At 48.5% G+C, this 22,626-nt stretch overlaps 7 protein-coding genes across 7 annotated transcripts, besides 2 other annotated features; 4 read left to right on the plus strand and 3 right to left on the minus strand.

The window, feature by feature from the left end:
* Nucleotides 1-97: 97 nt before the first annotated feature.
* Nucleotides 98-767, plus strand: N7443_002871 (GNAT family N-acetyltransferase; the record flags this gene model as incomplete). Its single annotated transcript, XM_056882927.1, has 2 exons — nucleotides 98-485; nucleotides 559-767. The coding sequence occupies 2 exons, from the start codon at nucleotides 98-100 to the stop codon at nucleotides 765-767; spliced, it is 597 nt and encodes a 198-aa protein (XP_056744768.1).
* Nucleotides 768-1,522: 755 nt separating this feature from the next.
* Nucleotides 1,523-1,616: a sequence feature (Protein overlapping with rRNA (N7443_002872, KAJ5310411.1) was converted to a misc_feature.).
* A 21-nt stretch (nucleotides 1,617-1,637) lies between these two features.
* Nucleotides 1,638-1,858: a sequence feature (Protein overlapping with rRNA (N7443_002872, KAJ5310411.1) was converted to a misc_feature.).
* Nucleotides 1,859-2,285: 427 nt separating this feature from the next.
* Nucleotides 2,286-10,142, minus strand: N7443_002873 (acetyltransferase; the record flags this gene model as incomplete). Its single annotated transcript, XM_056882929.1, has 14 exons — nucleotides 2,286-2,554; nucleotides 2,612-2,972; nucleotides 3,031-3,332; nucleotides 3,386-3,536; nucleotides 3,591-3,761; nucleotides 3,818-4,949; nucleotides 4,995-5,036; nucleotides 5,090-7,305; nucleotides 7,365-7,809; nucleotides 7,857-8,681; nucleotides 8,739-9,220; nucleotides 9,266-9,494; nucleotides 9,548-9,723; nucleotides 9,780-10,142. 14 exons carry the CDS (start codon nucleotides 10,140-10,142, stop codon nucleotides 2,286-2,288), a joined length of 7,164 nt encoding a protein of 2,387 aa, XP_056744770.1.
* A 1,436-nt stretch (nucleotides 10,143-11,578) lies between these two features.
* On the plus strand, nucleotides 11,579-13,631 carry N7443_002874 (alpha-amylase; the record flags this gene model as incomplete). Its single annotated transcript, XM_056882930.1, has 8 exons — nucleotides 11,579-11,861; nucleotides 11,918-12,021; nucleotides 12,072-12,227; nucleotides 12,276-12,384; nucleotides 12,442-12,604; nucleotides 12,652-12,817; nucleotides 12,877-12,928; nucleotides 12,988-13,631. 8 exons carry the CDS (start codon nucleotides 11,579-11,581, stop codon nucleotides 13,629-13,631), a joined length of 1,677 nt encoding a protein of 558 aa, XP_056744771.1.
* An 874-nt stretch (nucleotides 13,632-14,505) lies between these two features.
* N7443_002875 (GPI anchored serine-threonine rich family protein) lies at nucleotides 14,506-15,333 on the plus strand (the record flags this gene model as incomplete). The annotated part of the gene is made up of 2 exons (XM_056882931.1): nucleotides 14,506-14,765; nucleotides 14,832-15,333. The coding sequence occupies 2 exons, from the start codon at nucleotides 14,506-14,508 to the stop codon at nucleotides 15,331-15,333; spliced, it is 762 nt and encodes a 253-aa protein (XP_056744772.1).
* A 1,167-nt stretch (nucleotides 15,334-16,500) lies between these two features.
* On the minus strand, nucleotides 16,501-17,559 carry N7443_002876 (sterol desaturase family protein; the record flags this gene model as incomplete). The annotated part of the gene is made up of 1 exon (XM_056882932.1): nucleotides 16,501-17,559. One exon carries the CDS (start codon nucleotides 17,557-17,559, stop codon nucleotides 16,501-16,503), a length of 1,059 nt encoding a protein of 352 aa, XP_056744773.1.
* A 2,147-nt stretch (nucleotides 17,560-19,706) lies between these two features.
* On the plus strand, nucleotides 19,707-20,768 carry N7443_002877 (sulfotransferase family protein; the record flags this gene model as incomplete). The annotated part of the gene is made up of 4 exons (XM_056882933.1): nucleotides 19,707-19,783; nucleotides 19,847-20,042; nucleotides 20,110-20,411; nucleotides 20,465-20,768. 4 exons carry the CDS (start codon nucleotides 19,707-19,709, stop codon nucleotides 20,766-20,768), a joined length of 879 nt encoding a protein of 292 aa, XP_056744774.1.
* A 119-nt stretch (nucleotides 20,769-20,887) lies between these two features.
* N7443_002878 (uncharacterized protein) lies at nucleotides 20,888-22,179 on the minus strand (the record flags this gene model as incomplete). The annotated part of the gene is made up of 2 exons (XM_056882934.1): nucleotides 20,888-20,972; nucleotides 21,026-22,179. The coding sequence occupies 2 exons, from the start codon at nucleotides 22,177-22,179 to the stop codon at nucleotides 20,888-20,890; spliced, it is 1,239 nt and encodes a 412-aa protein (XP_056744775.1).
* Nucleotides 22,180-22,626: the final 447 nt, after the last annotated feature.

Consider the following 22,626-nt stretch of genomic DNA (forward strand, 5'->3'; position numbering starts at 1 on the left):
TCAGACTTTTGCCCACTACCGATCTGGCAAAGTTTGTTCTTGGGTTTTTACATACTTGCACTTTTACCAGATAACTCTTTCATCTCCTGCTTTCCAAATGGCATCTTCGAACCTAAAACTAGACCTCGTCACCCTCGAAGATAGTTCCGCCCTTATAGACATTTGGTTCGCGGCATTTTCAGACCCTGGTTCCCGACGCTTGTTTCCTCATACAGTTGGGGTGCGAAGCTGGCTGGAAGATGCCATCCGCAGGGACTTAGGAAGACCTTTCCAGCGCTTTCTCAAAGTAATTGACGCCGGATCGAAAGATGCCGATGAAAAATCGAGAATAGTCGCCTATGCAAAATGGGACCTGGCCACGCCCGAAGAACGTGGGCCCCGTTATCCACCGTGGCACGATGATATGCCTAGGGAGCTTTGCGAAGCTCTTGTCAGTAGAGGCGAGAGCAATAGAAAGCGAGTTATGGGTGACCAAAAACATATTTGTGTGTTTTCCCGTTCTATGTCTGCTTCGGGCACCTGCACTAACTGTTGTTCGAGGTAAAGATTTAGACATAGTCGCTACGCATCCAGACTATCAACGGCAAGGCGCTGCTTCCATACTTGTTAAGTGGGGATGTGATCTGGCCGATGTCGAAGGACTTAGGACGTATGTGAGCGCCAGTAGAAATGGTGCTTCTTTGTACGCAAAGTTTGGGTTCGTTGATTATAGTAATGCTGACCAAGACACTATTTCGATGGCTCGGCCATGGCGGAATCGGACCTGAACGGTGATCAATTGCGCTTCGCAGGATTATTGCCTTGGACAATCAAGCTATTAGGGACATACGCACTTTAACTTCTACGAATTTCCGTCTCTTATTTTCTTACAGTAGGATGGATAAAATCTATCACTCCAAATAATAGATATTGTCTATCATAATATATAAGTCTGAATACTTTGTTGTAGATTAAATATCCTCTAGGTTGTCCTAGAATAGATGCTAGAAGTAAAGTCTCTATAAAACGTATTACTTTATCAAACATATTATCAATATGTTTTGCTTATGTTCAAGGCACGTGGACTTTGCACAAGAATACCCTAAAATAGCTTGTTATCGATTGGGTAAAGTCGACCATGGCATAGATTCAGGTTTGGGGACGCGTTCGTGACGCGGAGAGTAAAAATATGTCAACATAAGGAAATAATGTTGACTGGAAAGGCTAGGACTTTCATGAGTGAGACTTTTCATCTTTGTGAAGGGCACCTACTTAGGAAGGTTTTCATAATTGCTTTCATTTATATCTAAATCATAGTTTATATCGCTTAGACCACTATCGATATCCTAAATTCGGAACTCCTGGATGACTTTTTTCTTTTTTTTGCGTGTCTTTTTCCTTATAATAACTCTGCTATAAGTAATGCCTTCGCCAAATGTATCTCCGAAAACAGATATTATTCTGAGGATCCTAATTTATTCTTATTTCAAAATTTTCACTACTGTAGACGTTGGAGATACAGCCAAGACCAGATCAGAGAGTCATGACTAAAACGACGTATATGAGGAAAAAGCAGCATAGGAGGGGAAGGGTTGGAAAGGACAGGTCAGCGCTTCAGGGGCTTGCAGGATATTCAGGTGCAAATTAGTTGTGTTCAGGGCATTCAGATGAAGGGACTAAGGGACTGAAGATTAGGGCGGCAAGGGAACTTTCCCGAACAAATAAAAAAAAAACTCCAAAACCCCAAAAAACATACAACAGCAGGGATTCGCTGGTGGTCACCCACCCAACTACTAACCTGCCGGCGTGTGGCTTAAGTACGGCTGAGCGGACGGGAAGCCCTGTTCTCCACACCCTATGGTCGTATGTGCTTGATTAGAGACTGGAAAGGAATATGTTGGCACATGTTTGTATCATCAGTGCAATCAATAGGATGAAAAATGAGGATGCGCCGCTTTAGCGTCGTGCGACTAGGGGTGAATTTCAAATACCAGTTCTCGCAGACACTGTACCTCTCCAGCCATGCAGAGCAGAGCAGACCACAAGAGTTCTGAAGATATACAGCCGTAATAATAATGATAGTAGTAGTAGTAGTAGTAGTAGTAGTAGTAGTAGTAGTAGTAGTAGTATACACTATGTACAAATCCAAAACCTGGGGCGACTTTCACAAAGTCTATTGCGCCCCAGCAAATGCAACCAACTATAGTATAATTAATTCTTCAATCACAATACCTACGCCACACAATGTTAAGTGGATGTCAAACAGAAAAGAAAGAAAAGAACGCTAGACCAGGGTGGAACAGCGATCAAGGTTTCGCGAGTTGTTCCTTGCGGTAGAAAAAGATGCAGAGCACATTGATAGATAGCATGAAAAGCAAGCAGACCCAGAAGTCTGCCTTTCCCAAGCCGGCTGCGACGCCAGCGGAGAAATCAGGGAAAACATCACCAGGGCCTAACTTATCCGGTGCTGTCGCGCGGGCGAGCATAGTCGCAACAGAACCGACCACCTGCGCGGCTAGAAGTGTGAAGGTGACATGGAATCGAGTCATTGTGTGGAGGAGGATCATTCCAAACCCTGTGTTGGCGTGGATCAGTTTGTGTTACGTTTCATTCGCTGCGAGAGGAAACTTACCGACACCCTGAAGGGAATCCAAAACTCCTAGCCAAAGCCATAGTGCTCTACCAAGTATAGCTCCGGCTACGGGACCACCGGCCCAGGGGATGTACGCGGCTATGTTGGAGGTTGCCCACAGGATCTGGCCCCATCGAGGAGCACCAAGACCGACGGCAAAGATCGGGATGAACCAGGCGTGTCTCTTGGAAAAGACGTGAAAGACCCAGAGAGCTGCTGCCCAGACAATGATGAAAAAGAAGAGGACAAGGAGCACAATTTGCCACACGGGTGCATGCTTGCTGGACCAGAGATAGAGCCAGTTTCGTCCGTAAGGTGCCGACAGCCAGTAGTTTGATATGAATACCATGTAGAAAAACCACTGCAAAATACAGCGTCAGAATCAAAGTTAGCTTGAGAGAGAAATGGAGGAGACATACAAGAATTATGCGACGGCGGAAGAGCGATAGGTAGAATGTCGGCACTTGACCTGGTGCTTGCCTATAATATGCAGGAAGTCCAAAGAAGACCAGGGCCCCCAACAGCCACAGAAGAGAGGCAAGTCCTAGTCCGATCCCGAGCAAAGCGCCTGGATTGGTCATGGCAAGGCTGAATTGCGTGCTACCTTTTTGATTGAGAGCTGCCATCCAGCTACCCCAGTACCAAAGGAAACTGATGAACAACTGCTGAGTGCCCTGGATGACGGTAGCTCTATAAATCCAAGACCTAAGAGGCGCTCCACCTGGACAAGAAAGTCAGATAACATCCATGCTTCGTAAAAGGATTGTTGCATACCTTCATCTCCAAAGTTGAGTGCGAAGAAAACTGACCCACTCGAAGATGCAAACGAATACAAGCCGATTCCCACGTTTTGTAGCCATGATCGAGTTGTGCTGTTGTGGATGGGACCGGCAAGACCGACAAATAGGAAGGCAAACCCGTATATCTGCGGATAGTTAGCTTGCAACCTCGTGAGCCAGATAGAGGAGCATGAACGTACAAAGAAAGGAGTCGCCAACACATAGACTGAGGGGACTAGACGGAAGACCATCCACCATATGATCGAAGAGGCAAGATAGATGGATGCCAGAATGTATAGCTTTTGGGCCGTCTCTCCAATCTCACCGTTCAGGAGTGTGATCTGGTACGAGTTCAAGGCGAGAATTTGGCCCTAAAATAATGTTGTCAACCTCTGTAATGAAAAGTTTTGGTGGGGTTCCAACTCACAATAGCGAGGAAGATGGAGTACACAGGCCAATCACCCAGCTTCATCAACATGAAACGCTTCAAACCCGTCGGGGGAACATAGTCATTTGGGAGAAGGAATTGCCCAGAATTTGAGTCTGCGCCTGGACCAGTAACTTGCGGGCTCTCTGGTCGACTTGTTTCATGAACCTTGATGCGAAAGACAGAGGGAGCAGGAGACGGCAAGGGGGACTTGCCCAGTTTGACGTCGCGGTATCGATTGAACCAGTCTTTTTGGCTCTTCTCGAGAAACTCTTCGATGCAGAGCTGGTCTTCGGAGTTCTTCCCTTTCAGATCCGCAAGCTTCTTCTCAAACTTATCTGCGTACTCGTTATTCACATCCGTGAAAAATGGATCAACTTTCTGGAGGTTGTAGTCTTGTTTCTCCTTTATTATATCATCGACGCTGATCAGACTCATCATGGATGCCCTTGCGTCTTTTCGGCCCAGTAGACCGTCTTCTGATCGTGTACCGAGAACTGGTGTGCTGGCACCAGATCGAGCAAAGGAAAAACTAGGTGTCCCAAGTGGCGATGGACGAACACTGCCATCCTCTTGGATGGCCCCAGACATGGGCTCGAGATCCTCTCCGTCGCTTACCGCAGAGTAAACAATTCGCGAATCTGCGAGAGGGTCGGAGGACAAGGGTCTGCGTCTTGGGCCGTTGTCAGAATCGGGCTCGTTGTCGGACATGTTTAGATTGGAGGACGGATTTGTCGGCGAGAGAATGTGGTCAAAACCCGGTCGAGGTACAGACAAACTCATATCAGACGTAATCGGCCTGCTCGGCGGGACAGACGCGGTGGAGCTGCGTGATAGGCTCCGTTTGCGGCTGTTGTTTGAACTCGACGAGACTTTGCGAATGCTTTCTGGGACAAGGGTGCTGCCATGGGAAAACCTCCATGAACTGCGATCGTGGCGTTTAGAGTACTTGGCGTGCTTTTCGATTGAAGTGGATTGTAGGATTTCCAGATCCTCAACCCACTGTACTACGGGGAAGCGCTGCTTGCTGGATCGTGCACGCATGAGCGCTCGTGTTTCCTGGGACGATTTCAGAGCGTCGTTGATGGCCATCTTGAACTGTTGGATAAGGTGTTTGGTTGTCATAGACTCGCTAGAATGGGTTAGGCTGAACGTATTGTGAGACAAACAAACTCACATTGTGAACCACCATCCTGGCATCTGCCCAAGGCCACCAACACTAAAGAAACATAGGTTAGCACTGGTGATAGACTCAAGCCAGATCAGTCTTACCGTGATCCCACGCCCAACGCTCCTTTCCGTCCGAATTCCACGGCCACCAGACCGAACGGTTCATCACGCGAAGGAATCAAGGCGAATTCAGCGCCACTGAAAATGAAGGGCGGCAGTGCAGTGAATTCTGGTTTGGAATAGACTCGCCCAGGGTAGAGCTCAATGAGTCGATTCAGTTTCAACGCGGCAAACCTTCCATGTAGGTCAATGACTGGACCAATGCACATCAACTGGACCTTTGGGTGAGCGTCTAGAATGGAGGGGAAAATGTCTGCAATCAAATCAACGCCCTTTTGCATGGACCAACGACCGACAAACACAAACAGCTCGGCCTCTGGGTCAACTTTGAGCCCTGCCCATTCTTGCGCTTGTCTTTTGAGTGGGGCACGACTGGCTTCAAACTCTGCATCGATGATAATGTCTTCGAGATTGTTGTTTGCGTTGTGATCCCACTCAGCGATGTCAGATGGATCGGGGTTTGGCAGCGCTTCAATGTTTTTGAGACCCCAGAAAATAGGATACCTGGCGTACGATCTCTTGCCATATTTCTTGGACACACCGACAGCACCGAACCCGTTTTGGTGAATTTTCAGATAGTTGGCAGCTCCATGAAGAAGGTTAAACACTTCGCCAAACTGAATATACTTCTTTACCAATGCATGGTCAAGGTTATAGACACTGCAAACCTCTTGATTTTGCTGTGGAGTTTTCATTGGCCAAAGTCCTTGGAATTCAGCATTATGCAGAGACAGGCAGCATGGAATCGTGCGAGGCAGAAGATAGAGAGGGGCAGCGGCGCCATGGTAATCATTGATGTGATAGAGGTCGATAGCCGGAAATCTCCTGATAGCTTCAGCAATACATTGATTCCAACTAGAATAGAATATAGCCGAATTCAGGTCATCCATGCGGGCAGGGTACGGCTCTGATTTGGACTGAGCTCGGAACACAGGCGCGTCTAACAAGACGTACGTGAGGTTTTGCAGCCGATGATACTGGACATCCACTTGGTAGTTATTCCCAAGAACGGTGATCACCATCGGCTCACGGGGATCGTCCTTGGGGTAGTCAACGCCTCCAACACAAGGGACCACCCATATGATATCCTGATGGGTCAGATGTTTCCCCAACAGCTGGGCCATGACACCGAGCCCACCGATTTTGATCTTAATGCCCCAATCTTCAATATCGTATTCCATCGTTGCAATAAGCACGGTTCGTCGTCGGGTGTTTACGGTGGCACCGACGACGCCTCCACTCTCAGATGGGAACGGGCCCATATTGGTTAGAGCAAGTCCGGGATTGGATTCCCTGGCATTAGATCGCTGTACCACCTTTTGAAAGACGCTCACCAGTGGAGTGAAGCTTGACCTTTTCTCGGTGACACCGATTTGGTTGAATTTGACCTGGTAAAATGCCTTCAGGTAAACAAACACCGCACCGACAGCGGTGGCGACAGGCACAATCGCGAGCACGATAAAGATGGCCAGCTGAACCCATCTGGATCCTGTGGGCGTAGCGTAGACCTTAAGATCGCCGTCACCCACCGACAGCTTGAAGGAAAGATAGGGCGAAGGGGGTGGGATGGTGACGTTGAATACATTGCTCAACAGCGTGACTGGAGGGACTTGATCCAAAACGTTGTCTCCATCGATGTCCCCAAATACCTGTGTTTGATCGGGCAGGCCGTCTTCGTTTAATCCCCAGGCGTTGAATGCAACCTGCACGGGCCATTCGCCCATGAAGTGGATTTCCCATAAGCCAGTGTCGTTGCTAAGAGCCATTTTGTTGGAATAGCCAGCGTCATACCCGAATTGGTTGAACTCGCCTTCGATGAAGAGGTTTGGGAAACGACGTGGGGGCTTGTATGCCCATTGCGTGTCTCCATGCTGATAGTGAGCACTACTTCCGGTCAACTTGCTCCAGTATTGGGCAAGGATGTGTTCTCCTTCCCAGGCCTGCTTCGCAGTGCCGCTCCAATTTTTGCCGGGGATCGACGTGTTGAAGCCGGTGTATGTCATCCAGGCACTAAATGTAGCTCCAAAATCCAGCGAGTATCGCCACATGTCTGCACCAGGGGCTTGTGGCATTACTGATAAGGGCTCAGTCTCAGACGACGGGTTGTCGAACAGTAGCATTCTGCTGTAGTTGGCCAGCTGTGGCCAGACCATCGGATTGTTTATCTGTCCGATACGGAAAAGAAAGTGGTCGACGGACTACCCGACTCAATTAGTATTGTGACTTTCTCGACCTTTGTAGCGAGGAATGTACTCACACCTGTGGATTGATTTCCATCTGCTGTAGTCACGTTGCTAAGTGTGACTCTGTGAACCCCTGGAAAGACGTTGCCCAAATCAACCTCGTAGCTGAAAACGCTAGTGAGTGCCCCCGGCCATGTCACAACATCAGTCTCTTCAATTGATTTACAAGACACCGACGTCGTGTCAATCTGTGGGCTCTCGTCGTCAAGCGCCTTGGACGTGATCGTCAGCGAGTGGGTGATATCCCCGCAATCCATCTCCTGAGAGAATTCGAAACCAATTCGTATCGTCTCCCCACTTGTTCCCTGGGGCACAAGTCGAGCGTCATGCCCTGGGGAGAAGCGTGTTATATATGGGGAAGGCTGCACGAATTTATTCTTCGGAACAAAGGCCTTGAAACCCCAGGCCGGCATAGTAAGGTTGGGATAACACCCGTTGGGAACGTCAGACCCTTCAAATCTATTTATTGTCAGTAACGGGAATCAATTTCAGAACATTAAAAATACCTAAGCGTAATCGAGCTGTTGGCCAGGGTCAATTCCTCGAACGGTGGAAAAAGGTTTTTGACCGTTGTTCCCATGGGAAATGGCGAGATCAAAGCGTCCTTACTGCTGCAGTTGAACTGGTGTTCGACTGTTTTGTTGTCATTAGAATACAACAGCCAGACGCTCTGATTCCCCTGGCCTTGCCCATCGAAATTCTGCACATCCGCAAAGCGTGCTCTCATGACACTCCACATCCCAGTCTCGGTCGGTGTCCCATTACTGCCTGGAAGGTAAATGTCGAACGTCTGATTTGACAATTGCTGCAGGTACCAGCCATCATTCAGAACGGGATAGTTTTGACGCATCTCAAACATCATCTTGATGAGGCCTCGCACTGGGTGAGAAGGATCGCGGTGATCGAGACTGACGGAATCATCTTCACATCCGGTCAGGGAGCTGTCGAGCGGGAAATCAACGTATTTTGATGACCCCAGCTTGTAGCATCCATGCAGCTGCCATGCCTGAGCAGATGACATGGGTCCACGACCGAAGACATAGTTGTCAGCCTGGTTGTCCAGTACGTAGAAATCCTGGTCCTCGCCCCAGGAGATGATGGGGATTCCAGGCATGAGCAACGAAGCGACGTACAGACCCAAGTTCTGCTTCCGGGTCCCGTTTTTGACCCCTGGCCACCTGAAGACATCCGGATTCGTGACACCAAACAGGTGACGAGGATCGAACTTACCGGTGTTCGTGTTGACCATATCGTTGGTCTCCACAAGACCGTTCCAGGTCTCCACAAAGTTGACTGGCGGGTCGCCTTCGGCAGTGTAGGTACCGTCTAGACTAAACGGAGCAATGTTAGCTTGAGTAAATTGAAAGTGCTGATGGTGAGAATCTAACCCTAGAAACCGGCTCAGACCACGATATAATGTGTAGTGGAATGCCGCCCCGTCCAACGCGGACCTCTCCGCAGGTCTCAAGAACAGATCCTCATCTGACTTTTTTGTCTTGTTCGTCATCATAAACGCTTCCGTCATGTTTGACTTGGTTTGATTTGTCTGTTGACCGCGACCGATGTAAAGCGAGCCAAAAGAGTTTCCCGCCACAATCTCTCCGGGAATGTAGAAGTTTTCCTTTCCCACCTGCTTGGCGCAATCCCGCATATACTCGGACCATTCTCCAAGAGAGTCAAGGGTAACTTGTAGAGCCTTGTCAACGCGGTATCCGTCGATATCAAGCATGGTGATGGTTAGACACGAAAAGTGTTTGATCTTGGCCAGCACGTCCGGCCGCCATCCACGTAGACGATCCTGCACAAATGCGAATTTGGATATCTGCCCTTCCCATTCGGTGTAGTTTCCAAAAGCGGCAACTTCTCCATACTGTAGAGGTCAGTCATGCTCAATATCGAAAGGAATGAAAGTTACCTGGTCAAATTCACTATTCCGACATGAAGGACCAAGTGTTGTGGTGGTCAAACCGGTCCCATCATCATCCCAGAACCGAGGATACTCCCAAGGACATTCACTCTCAACTTCATTTCCAGGCTGAAAATCCCAGTATCGGCGGTCGTACTTCCATGCATAGTCGTATTCGTTGGGATTGATCGGCGCAGACTTGTTCAAGAAACCCTGAAAACCAACGAGATCGCCCATTCTATTCACAATCAGCAGACGACATCAGAGGTTGCGTAGATGGATCTCACATACGTTGCAAAGGTATTATCAAAAAGAACATACATCCCCCGTCGATGCGCCTCAGATATCATTGTGCGCCAGTCCTCGATCGTTCCGAAGTGATGATCCAGCAGAGTCAGGTCAAGCGGGGAGTATCCATCCGCAGCCCAGGGGAAGTTGATATATGGTGTTCCTGCGAGGTAAACGCACTGGATATGGTCAATAAATTCTTCACATCCAAATCTTCCTGAAGCAACAGACGCACCTTGATCCCCATCCCCTGAAGATAATCAAACGTATCAACCAGCCCAAGAACGTCGCCGCCATGGCGGAACTCGTTGGAGGTCAAGATATGTTCCCACTGTGTGCCATTTGCATTGTCGTTACTCGGATCACCATTGACAAATCTGTCGAGGAATATCGTGTAAAAGGGGAATCGCCAGTTTTCTGGCGAGGGGTTGTATGTGTGGCCATCCCACTGACCCGAGTAGTCGAGGGGGTGTGTTGCTGTCTGATTTTGGTTGAGATTCCAGTCTGCTTCTTCTGGAAGATATGGCAGGGATTGTACAATGCGTATAGATAGTGCAACAATGGCAAGGTAATGAGGGATGGAAATGAGCAGCTCCATTCCGCACAGTAAATGCCACTATTGTGACATTCACAGAACACGCTGTTCGAGCCTCGACTGCAAAGGGACAACCACAGAGTGCATACCAGGAAGAAAAATAAAACTCATAGAAACAGAGACACTAAACGATTGCTAGAACGCAGCTGCGCAAGAGAAGCATGTGAAAGATAATGAATACTCTGGAGCTGTCCAGGCCAATGCAATAATTGATTCTGAGGGCGAGAACACCAATCACTGTTTGGTAAATCAGCATAGATGCAGGAATTAGGCGAACCGCTGGAGACCTGAGCCAGCCTTGCCGTACAGCCGTACAGCCTCAATCCACAGCAAAGCCTCTCCACACTCACGCAAAGCGGTTGAGCGGTTCTAATTTTGGATGATGGATCTCAAGCTGACATACACCGTATTTGATGCGCGCATTGTTCGGGCACCTAGACCAGGTTCCAGGCCCAAGCCGCATCATGTCTCATACAAATGGAGCCATTCTGACATGCATCGGCATAGGACCTTCGGATACACATGTGTTCCGAGACAAGCCATGCCGGAAGGAAATCGAGTATAATGTGTAAATTATGCCAGATCGGGTATCCCGCCTCATAGAAGATAGAACACGTCATACCTGATACGGGGACAGACCTATGGGAAAGGGTGAGAGGTGGATATGATGATAAGAGTGAGGCTCGTTGTTGCGGGTCGTCCCTGCCTCGTATTGCTTTTTGCTTTTGTTCACGGCCACTCCGTGCCTGCTGCTAAGGCTGCGGCAAGGCATAGTTGATGGTCGGCAATTGATGCACTTTTTGCTTGACTTGGCTTGGCTGAAGCTGTCAATAGTTTGCTGTCAACTCCACTGCGGGCCCAAGGATCAAATAGTTCGCGGGGAGGCCGACCATCTCCTTATCTGACCCCGGCGGATGCTTCCAGGCCCACATGGAACAAATCCCAGCTGTCATATTTGGATCCACATGTGGACCCGGTCAAGGACTCTGGTCAGGGAGCAATCAATTATCACGCAAGGATTGCTGCAACTGTCACAAGAAATCGGGCCAGATTGCTACCAACCGGGCGGCTCTTCCACTCCGAGGCCAGCATACCAACGTAACATGGATAATGTTCGGCAACTAGGCTCGCGGAGCCCCCAGACGAGTCCCTCGCGAACCAACCAGGGTCCGCCCGGCTGCCATTGGAAGCCATCAGGGCCCTCGATTGGCATGCGTGGTTCGAGGCGGGCTGCCGATCGGGCCGACAGAATACATGACAGATCATTATTATGAATAGAGGTATTACACATACGGTACGATACACATCTGTACCTCACCGTCAATCATTCCCATCCGGCATATATGACATTGTCAATCAAGTCAAGTAGTCTTTTCATTGTCTCTGGCTCCATCCGTCATTTGATCCTCCTTCGACCTGTCATGCAAACGCCACCGACAATGTGGTGGTGGATGGTTTTGGTGCTTGCTGCCACTGTGACAGTACAAGCGGCTTCCCGAGACCAATGGCGCGGTCGGTCCGTCTACCAAGTGGTCACCGATCGCTTCGCTCGATCCGATAACTCAACCACCGCTTTTTGTGAGGCAGGACTGGGAGAGTATTGTGGTGGGAGTTTACAAGGCATCATAAATAAGCTGGATTATATTCAGGACCTCGGGTTCGATGCGGTTTGGATCTCGCCCGTGCAAAGCCAGGAGTCAACTCGCACGGCAGATCTCTCAGGTATGGCCATCTTGACTGTCAACGGATCTAGAGAACTAACGATGGATGGATGATAGCATACCATGGGTATTGGCCAAACGACCTGTATTCCGTCAACTCCCATTTTGGTACTTCCGATGACCTTCAAGCGTTGTCCGCAGCGTTGCACGCGCGTGGCATGGTGAGTCGCCGGCTGCCATGTCTACTCACGAAACTGACATGCAAAAATAGTACTTGATGCTGGACATTGTCGTTGGTGACATGGCTTGGGCTGGAAATGCCTCCACTATCGACTACAGCACATTCAATCCATTCAATGATCAGAAGTATTTTCACGACTACAAGCTACTTTCTGAGGACCCCACAAATGACACCTGTGTTCTGGATGTAAGTCTGTCATCGCGTGTTATGAGAGCATTGCTAAGCCTTCACCAGTGCTGGATGGGAGACAACACCATATCGCTTCCAGATCTGCGAAACGAGGATCAGGAAGTCCAGCAGATTCTGGGCACCTGGGTTTCGGAGTTGGTTTCGAACTACTCCAGTATGTCCATACGTGTCCTCTCTCTCCAGCGGGTTTAATGACAATTATCTTTTGTAGTTGACGGCTTGCGGATCGACAGTGTCTTGAACATTCCCCCCGTCTTCTTCTCCAGTTTCAGCAAGTCAGCGGGCATTTTCACTATGGGCGAAGGAGCCACAAGAGACGCATCCGGTTACTGCTCTCTGCAGCCTAGTATAAGTGGACTTTTAAATTATCCGTTGTGAGTAGCTCATCAAAATGAACAGAGGGCTTGTTGACATTTTCTAGGTATTATATCCTCTCAGAGGCCTTCAACACGACCAATGGAGACCTGAACAAGATCATACAGTCTATCGACTACATCAGGACACATTGCGAGGACGTACTCGCCTTGGGAACTTTCACATCGAATCAGGATGTCCCTCGCTTTGGCTCGTATACTTCCGACATATCGGTAAGCTGAGTGCATCGAGTTTTTTGGGAGCACGTATTGACTTTGTCACTCCTGATTAGCTGGCTCGCAACATTCTCACAATCAGCATGCTCGCTGACGGTATCCCCATCCGTATGTTGCGCCCTCACAAATGGAAATGAAAGCCAAAGACACTAATAAAAACAATACAGTCTACTACGGGGAAGAACAGCACCTGTCAGGGGGGTTCAACCCTGTCAACCGGGAGGCCCTATGGCTTACCAAATACTCGATGAAATCGAATTCCCTACCCTTGCTGGTCCAGTCGTTGAATCGCATTCGATCATATGCGAGTGGCGACGGAGAAAAATCCACGGTCGCCTCGAAGTCAGGGAGCGACTATCTATCGTACCTCTCATTGCCAATCTACAACTCAACAAACATCTTGGCCATGCGCAAGGGATTTCCCGGTAACCAGGTTGTGAGCGTGGTGTCCAACCTGGGAGCCAAACCAGCCAGCAAAGCCACCACCAAAATCACGCTTGGCCCCGACGGCACAGGATTTTCACTTGGACAAAATGTGACCGAGCTCTTTTCTTGCAAAACATTTGTGACTGATTCAAGCGGAAATATCCATGTGGACCTCAGCTCGGATGGAGGGCCTCGGGTGTACTATCCTACTGAAAGCCTGAACCGAAGCACTAACATTTGTGGAGATCACACCCAAACATCGACAACCTCGTCAGCAAGTCCAAGCACTTCCAACGGCGCTGGGATTTCTTTATTCGTATTGTCGTGGGATTTGAGGACATTGATAGTCACGGCCGCACTGATCATGTCCTACATTTCCATCTAATTCTCTAGACCGCCATTCCCTCTGTTTTGATCATGTTTCCCGTACTCCGCATTGTTTTTCGATTTTGTTCCTTGACGTTGTTTTCGATGGTTTCTGCAATGGTTTTACTATAGATGAGATACTCCATATATTTAGGTTTATTGCTTTCATATTACATCTCGTGAATTACAACGGAAAATAGGAGATATGTTGAGTCACTAGAAACTCCGTACTTGCAGCAGAATTCCGATAGTCGCTTTCGACTATTGGACATAATACAGTAAGACGGCATGCAGACCTAGCTCATGTGGTGAATGTTACCAGTCATGACCAGTATTCATTCACGGCTGTAAGTAACAATACAATATAACGACAATGGATTTCTAATTATGATAACCTCGATTTCCGAGCCCTGTCGGCATACTTCGTATTTACTACACTTCTCACCGCTAACCTAGTGCTGGCATGATTATAGCCATTAGGTTCTTTATTAGCAAGGATCACAGGTCTCAATGCGTTTTGGAAACTTGATTGGAAAGATATGGTGCAATGCTCACTTTGATTGACCCCAACACAACAGGGCGGGTCGCTGATGCAGAGCTGATCTTAGCAGTGCCCGTTCGTTGTTACCCTACGTGGACACCAGAATGACCCCTGCATTGTTTTAGTCTCTCTACAAGAGGCTCAGCTCATGCTAGGGTCACATTCTACTTCTGGGCAAGGCTTAGACGATCTCGTATTCTCAATGCGCTCGGCTTCAGCTGAAAGTTACTGATTTCTGTTATAGATCTTTCGCCCAGTCTATCGACCAAATATATATAGTCTTTTCCTGGGAAATAGTGAGATATTCGCCCCAGCGCACTCCCTGATAATTCCATAATTCCATTCAATCAAAATGCGTTACTCATTCACCATCACCGCCCTGAGCCTCCTCTCATCGGCTTTTGCAATCACCGTCACCACTCCGTCATCAGACACGGTGTGGGATTTCTCCACTGCCGAAACTATCAAATTCACCAGCAGTTCTAGTGATCCGTCAGTAATCAGCATCATCCTTCGAAGTCAGGATGGCTCCTTCCAGACCAAATTGGCGGATAACGTCAAGACCTCTGATGGCGAATACACGACCCAGCCTAACCCTAGCATTTCCAACGGGTATGTAGAAGATAGAGTGGGATGAACCGAAAAGAACAACACTAATACCATTCTGTCATGGCTTAGAGATGACTACGAGATCCAGATAATTGACTCTGCTGGCCAGCTTGCCGTCAGTGACGTTTTCACTGTCAAGAAGGGCGCTTCGGATGATGGTACCACATCCTCCTCTTCTTCCACTTCCTCTTCTTCCACGTCTTCTTCCACCACCACCACCTCCTCCTCCTCCACTTCTTCTTCCGCAACATCCAGTGCGACCAGTTCTACATCGGTCACTTCCACCCTTACATCCTCGGCATCTTCGACACCCACGTCGACTAGTCCTTTGTCTTCCTCAGGCATGATGCAACTCCGCACGATGTTACAAGGCGATTATACTAATACACCTTTTTTCATCACAGGCTCCACCACCTCTTCTTCCAAGAGCACGTCTTCCAACTCTTCCGACAGTTCATCCACCAGTGCCTCCGCCTCCGCTCTGCCCTCGACTGCTGCTGCGTCGTCTCAGTTGAGCGTCCCCAAGGGAGCCATGGCTCTACTCGGTGCAGCTTTTGCGTTCTACGTCTAGAGCATGTCCATCAGACAGCATTGTGCCTGAAGCGTGTATGCAATCGCCTTTCGAAATACGTAGAATCAAGGAAAATATGTGTCATTACTCTGTTGAATTCTCTTATTCTAGAAAGCTTGTGTCGGGGTGAAGCGAAAGCGCATAGACTAGTACGATATAATCTAATTTGAAGAGAGTTATATCTATATGCTAAATCGAGTCTAGCGATCCTGCTAGTTCGTAGAGACTAGTTGTATGGCCCGCACGGACGCTTACGTCCGAATTATACACAAAAACAGTCACCTTATCCAGCTTACTCAGCTCTGTGAGTTCCACCTCGTAGGTCATATGTCTCAGTGCTCCGGCGAACGCGGCATACCGCAGGACATGCCGAGCTCTGAAATATATACCGTAATAGTCCCGTGTCGCGTACCCACACCGCTTCAACACCCGAAGCGGTGTGGATACCAACAACTCCAAGATGGAGAAAGGAGTCCAGTTGACCAATCACAAATTACATTTACCCTCTCACTCTGAGGCTTACAGTGTCAAGTAAGCAGCAAAAGAATGCAACAGCCGTAATTGTCTTCAAGTTTCAAGTTCTTGAGGCTCGTTTAGGGTTCGCTAGTTTCTCTAGATACATAGCGCTAAGTCAAAAGCCTTGCTGATATATGTACTGATTAATTCTCCTATGACTGTATGCCGCAGCCGAGATCAAGCGTCGCAGAAGGATTGAATATCTATCGCCACCAGTATAGATGCCATGAGAGCCTTTGTAAACGGGCGTGTGTAATGCTCACGAGATTTGACTGTATATCTACTCGTTTTCTCCTTGGGAGTTCGGTCAAAGAAAGAGTCTAACCAAGACCGTTTGACAATGAGAATGGGGCTTTGAAGTGTAGTAGTTTCAGAAATTCTTGATCGAACATTCCGGACTTCCGAGCCCCCACCGTCTGTCATTTATGCCCCGCCTGCTATCGCTGCATAAAGTCTTCTTTAAGTGAAACTTGTCTTGTCAGCAGCTAACCCGGGTTGTCTTCCTGCACCATTTATATAATAAAAAGTACGAGGAGGACCGTTAATTGCCCAAGTGCGAAAACTAAGCCAAATTGACTGATATGCTGTATCATATCGTTGGTTTGTATTTTTCCCTATCTTGGGGGTAACGTTATACTGCATCTTCAAGCCTCAAATTAGAGGCATAGTAACACGATTGGTGTAATCGACGTTGTCTTTGACGCTCTCAATGCGATCATGACAAGTCCCAAATATCCTATCCCAAAGCCGAGTCTGCTTGCCATAGTTGTGGCTTTTTCTCCATCCATACCGGTGATGAAGGTCGTGGTCCTCAATCACCAACTCCGCATCGAAGAGTTCCAGCAACCAGTTGAAAGTAGAGGGCGCACCGCCATGGATTCGGAGACCGCTGTGTCCGATAAATTCCGAGAACGCAATATATTGGAAGCAGATCCACCACTCATAAAATCCCATAGGTAGACCAAGAATCTTTAAAGTGGTGTATGCAAGAAGCGGGATGCCAGTGATATCCATAAATTCTTGCTCGTGATCCGCGTAGGCAGAGAGCAAGGGATTGGGATGCTTTGTCAGGTGGTGCCTACGGTGGAACTTCCACAATGGTCCCACCGAGTGCATCAAACGGTGATACCAGTAGAACCAAAAGTCTACCGTGATGCTGTAGAGGCCTATCTCCAAAGGTAGCCATTTCCATTCCATTGTTGCCGGAGTCTCACTTGGCTGGTAGGTAAGATAGATGGCCATTATCATGCGGAATGTCGAAGTGGACATGAGTTCTCGGATCACCTTGCCAACACCAACATCGGGAATATCGTCGCGTGGATGCTTGTCCCCATCCAAAAAGCCATAGCGTTGACCTAGGCGGCGCATAATGTGCATTTCGTGGATCCCGTTCAGTTTGAATGCGCTCGAATATAATGCGAAGGCGGCGAGCAGGCTGAGGTTGTTACCGGTATAGGTTGTATATGCGTGGTGAAGCACGAGTGGGATCGCCGCGTGTAAGAGGATCCACAGATGGAGTGTCCATTCCTGGACGGCGTGAATTTTCTCTTTCTTGGAGAAGACTGGCACTTCCCCTTCAAGATCCACGAGGTGCAAACCAAGAAGTTCAACCATCCAGTGCCATACCTGCCACTGAGATCGGTCATGGCGCCAGGTAGACACCATAGAGTCCGCGGGGTTCCGCTTAGCGGTCGTCGTCTGGGTCGACATCGTTCAGTGTCAAAAGCTCCAAATCGTATTCGCACTAGATCCTTATGGATACTTAGGATCGCAATCTTTATATACTTTTAAGGCCGTGCGAGTATAGAGCCGCCGGCCGCGGTCAGAGCATGTGAAGTCATGATCGTCACTCCACGACAACAAGCAGGGAGGCACCGCGAGATCTCCATATGTCTCTCGAACGAATCATTGTAGATATCTTGGGAGAAAAAAGTCTATAGAGCGTTGAGAGCGTTGGGGCATGCCCAGCTCGGGCATCATCAGTACTTGTGATTGAGTCCTCAGCCTCGGCCCCCGGAAAATCTACGCAGGAATGCGCGGGGAAGCTCCACTTCCGACTTTCCCCCAGAGGCCAGTGCGAGGACCGGTCTTTCTTCCTGCTCCGTTTCCCTGTGAGACTTCTGCTGGCCTTTTCCAGTCTGAACTGGTCCAGAATAGAGAGAGTTCCAAGCCTGCAAGAAACGTACACTCTGCCTCACATGTGCTTGTCCTGCATGATGAACCTCACATCTATACCACCTGAAAAGCAACAGCACCTTGAGGATCTTGGGATATATGGACAGCCTCTTGATCTTGCAACTGCTTACTTCAAGTTCTTCAAAATCCTTTAAATTGTTGATCAGAGTTAGAATTGTGTGTCTTTCTCATTGAGGAGAGTGGAGAGTAGAAAGTGTGACTGGTACAATGGGGCGCCCCACCCACATTCGGTGCCCAGGTATTCGTCGCGCTCATGGAGGGCGTGTTGAGAATTCTCTCCTTTCCTGTTGTAGCGAAAAGGAGAGACCTAAGAGGGACTTCCTCAGCTATTTTCAGCGAGAGGCCACATAGTGACGTCGTGTATAAATGATCGGGCGCGAATCTCACCGCCACCTTGTCATTCTGCGATATGCCGACGTGCCCTAGCGTTGACAATAGTGCCTAACTATACTTCGAAGCACACACTCATTATTCCCCTCGTTGCCTTCCCGACTCTTCGCTTACATTCAGAAATATCACCGGGGAGACCTATCTAAAGACTTTCTCGCTGAAGGTTCTCCTCGGTCGCTGAAAGATTTTTGTTAAATCGAAAGGAGAAAACAGCAGAGATTACTGTAATATGCAAAGGCAAATTCTTCCGCACCCATTTGTCTCCGAGAAGCTTGGAACAACCCTGGGAGCTTCTTCGAACCGATATCATTCTTATAAATTTCGTGTGGAATGGTGAGGATTGTGATGCCGCCGAAGAAGCAGAACAAGGGCTGCAAGACTACGCTATTGAGCCATTCCCTCCAATCTTCGATCAAATTAAACCACCATCAAGCCAGCGCTAGGAATCCCATCAGCTTCCAGGATTTCTTCTTCCAAGAGACGTGCAAGTACATTCTTTGCCGTGTACAAGGACACCAAAGCCATACTCGAAATACTACTTCCAGGAAGCCAAAAGTCCGATGGCTTTGAAAATCTGAAATCGAGCTATCCTCAAAATGACTCTCGTTCCGGTCTAGGGATGTTTACTTTTGTGCTGAATCTTTCCAAGACGCATTCTGTCTGTTCCCACAGAAGGTCTCCACTGGTAGCAAAATCAAACCAGCTCACTTAAAGCAACCAAAGAAGGGCGCTGCATTCATTCTCAGTCGACTAGAAAATGCAAAGCATTCGTGATGTGGAGGATATGAATGTTTTTCGTCTGAACGGCGTCGCTCGGGAGGAATGAGATTCCAATCTTGTCAGCCTTGTGTTGTCTCAGGTCGAGCGTGGGAACGAGAGTTCAGGATGCGATCCAAAAAGCCTAATGTAAGACACTTAATTGTCCGATTTTGGAGCGATACTACCCCGAGCCAATTAAAATGCGTTTGGGCCGTTCAAAGATTGACCGCTTTAAGGCATTGGTGCCACGATGTACGATCTGCTCAGGCCCAGAACACGAAGTTTAACTTTTGTGATCTAGTGGTTCATTCAACCAATAGCCGAAAGCCGATGGTACAGCTCGCACCTCTAGGGCTGAGTCGAGGCTGAGTGGCTAGCTTCAGCCGCTCGTGTAACCTAGCGTTAGATCCACTTTGCCAGTATTTAAGGGGAGGAGCTTTTCCGTAACCTTTGCCGCACGATAAGGGGGAAAACTACGTTGTTGTTTCCTCGTCGTAAGAAAACGCGCCAATATGTCGCGGGGTATCGATCAAATGCCCGTACTGGGAGAAGTCAAGAAGATGAAAGTGATCGTTGCGAGTCCTAGTCGGTAAGACTGGAAAACATTTCTAGGTCAAAAAGTCAAACTAATCATTGAAATTATCTTTTTTAGCTCAGGTACCCTCGGTCTGTATAAGGCGATGCAGATTCTAGGCTACAAGCCGTACCACATGTACGAATGTTGCGCCATTGGCGGCGTTCCCCACATGAGGACATTCAAAGAAGGAATCATCGCTGAAACCAATCGGCTTTCTGGAGGGAAGAGATACTCGAAAGCCGATTTCGATAACTGGTTGGGAGAGTATGACGTGAGTTGCCATTTCCTTACAATTCTCATTGGTGATTAAGGAGGATACATTCTGACAACTGCGGAAGTGTCTAATCGAGATCCCGGCTTATGCGGGAATGGATATGATCCGAGCATATGTCCAAGATCCGAATGTCAAATTCATCCTCACTGAGAGGTCACCTGAAAGATGGGCAATTTCTGTCAACAACACAGCCGCCGAAGTCGTGGCCCTCGCCGACCGTTTCCCAGTCTCGATCCTAAAGTACTTCGACTCGTTTCTGTACCAGTTCTTTGCCCTCAATCAGGTCATTTATCGTGCAATTGCCGGCGGGACAATGCCCGGCGATCCGGACAATGAAAGAATGCTGCAGAGGTGGTATATCGAGTAGTGAGTAAGCCACTGAAATAGGCCTGACAGATGAGGCTGACAATGTTTTCTAGTATGAAAGAAGTGAAAGATATCATTCCCGCCGATCGCATGTGTCTGATTCAGCTCAAAGATGGCCTCGACTGGGAAAAGATCTGTCCGTTCCTGGGTGTGCCGATTCCAAAGGATGAGTACCCAGATCGAAACGAGCCTGAAAAGTTCCAAGCCATGGTGCAGAGCTTCGTGCAGCCAAAGCTCACAGCGGCTATGATCAGGTTCAGTTTGGTAGCCGTTCCAACCTTCGGAACTGCCGTCTGGGCGACATGGAAATATGGCCCGTCCATTGTGTCCGGGATTCGATTCGGCTCATGGTTCTGAATGGGCTCTTCCGGTGTCTCTGACTGTTCGTCTCTACTTCGAAGGGTTCGTATGGGAATTAATAGCTCAAAGATTTTGTCTATCTCTTTTATAAAATCATGTAGCAATCAAGAGTGCTTCTAGACAGTCTCTGAAGGGGCTGTTTCAACCTGAGGTAAGGCGTCTGCTTCAGGCACAGAGTATTGTAGGTAAACAGTGTCAATCCTTTGATCGTCAGTACGGTTTGCCATGACCGTAGGAATTGTTGAGCGACTTACCAGTGTCCTCTTTTGTAACCCACCTCTTTCAATCGACCACATTCCTCAAAGCCACGTTTGATGTACCAACGCCTCAGAGCTTCACCTTCGTCTTTGCCCTCCGGATCCACTGCCATGACAGCGATAACGTTTCGAACCCGTGCAGGGGCATCAATACCCTGGTGCGGTTCTTCCTCACACTTGTGATTCACTGATCCTTTCTTAACACGATCTAGCAAGAACTTGAGTAAATTCGACCCAATTGAGCGATATTGATAATCAGGATGCACAAAAAGAGTCAGTTCGACAGTCGGCGCGTAAGACACAAGGTGTCCCCGGAATGGAGACAGGTAGGCATAGCCGAGAACAAAATCATTGCCATCGGGAGTTTTCTGCGTCATATCTATGGTGACCATATAAGGCAATCCTTGGTTTGCAGAATCACAAATCTTGGCGGCGTAAGAATTGAATGGAGGAGGAGCGCGGGCAAAGGTGAGCGATGTGTGCAGGATGTAGTGGGTGTTGATGTCACGAATTTGAGATAGATACGCTTCTTTCATTGGACGGATGATCTTCTGGGGTGGTGTATGTCTCGTTTTCAGGGTAGTGAATTCCGAGCCTAACTTCTCAGGGTCATCAACCCGAAGCCTAATGCCGAGACCAGTGCGAATTTTTCGCAGCGTACGATCGGATATAGGGAATCCTTCATTAGACAGCGTGTCTAGGATCTCTTTTGTAGAGTATTTCCCTTCAAATTCAGTGAGAAGTACTTTGACACGCGCAATCAGATCCGGCCTATCGGAAACTCCTTGTGGTGCACGTTGTCGCCAGGGAATTTCCCATATTTGTAAACGCCGCTGGATTGTGATTCCCGAGATGTTGACATCATGCTTTTGTTTCAGAGCGCGGCTGATCTGTCGCAAACTCAGCTTTCGCGCAAGGAGTTCAATAATTTCATCTTTGTACGTATCCACGTTGATCGTACGTCGACCACGCTGGACAGCCGTGTTGCTAGGAGTGGTGTCAAGACATGGTGGATGTAGAAGACTGTGAGTTGGAGTTCGTGAGCAACTCCGTCCTGTAGCAGCTTGCTCAGCAAGGTCCCTCCAGGCATCTTGTGCGGTCCGGGCTGAGCCCGCAGGATTAGTCGGGGTCGCTGGCGTCATTCTATGCATGCTTGCTACGGGAACAGATGATGAAGGTTGGATGTGGAGAACTTCAGGCTGTCGCCCGATTTGTCAGGCCACAGACCGCGTCTTACGCTTCGCAAGGGCGGTGGTGTTCTGCCAATCAGTACACTCATTGGCCGAAACACACATCCTGAACTTCAAACATTTTGTCTATAAGAAAAGCAGGGCAAGCAGGGCAAATTCACCCAAAGTTTAAGGAGGCCACGGTATTTCTCAAGGTCTTCGTGACGAAGCGGTACGGAAAGCTGCTGTTCCTCAGGGGCCTGCCATTCAGACCAAATGTATCGTTTGAGAAGTTGGGACATGAAGATACCTGGCCTACTTTTGAGAAATTATGGGCTTGATCCTGAGAGGGTCCATACTGCTTGTAGAAAATACCGAGGCGACAGAAGTTGTAGTTGTTGCAATGTTCATGCGCGGGCAAGCAGGAAC

This window comes from Penicillium atrosanguineum, assembly GCF_028827265.1.
Source record: "Penicillium atrosanguineum strain IBT 20685 chromosome Unknown utg000002l_segment0_segment0, whole genome shotgun sequence".
In the NCBI taxonomy this organism is placed as follows: domain Eukaryota; kingdom Fungi; phylum Ascomycota; class Eurotiomycetes; order Eurotiales; family Aspergillaceae; genus Penicillium; species Penicillium atrosanguineum.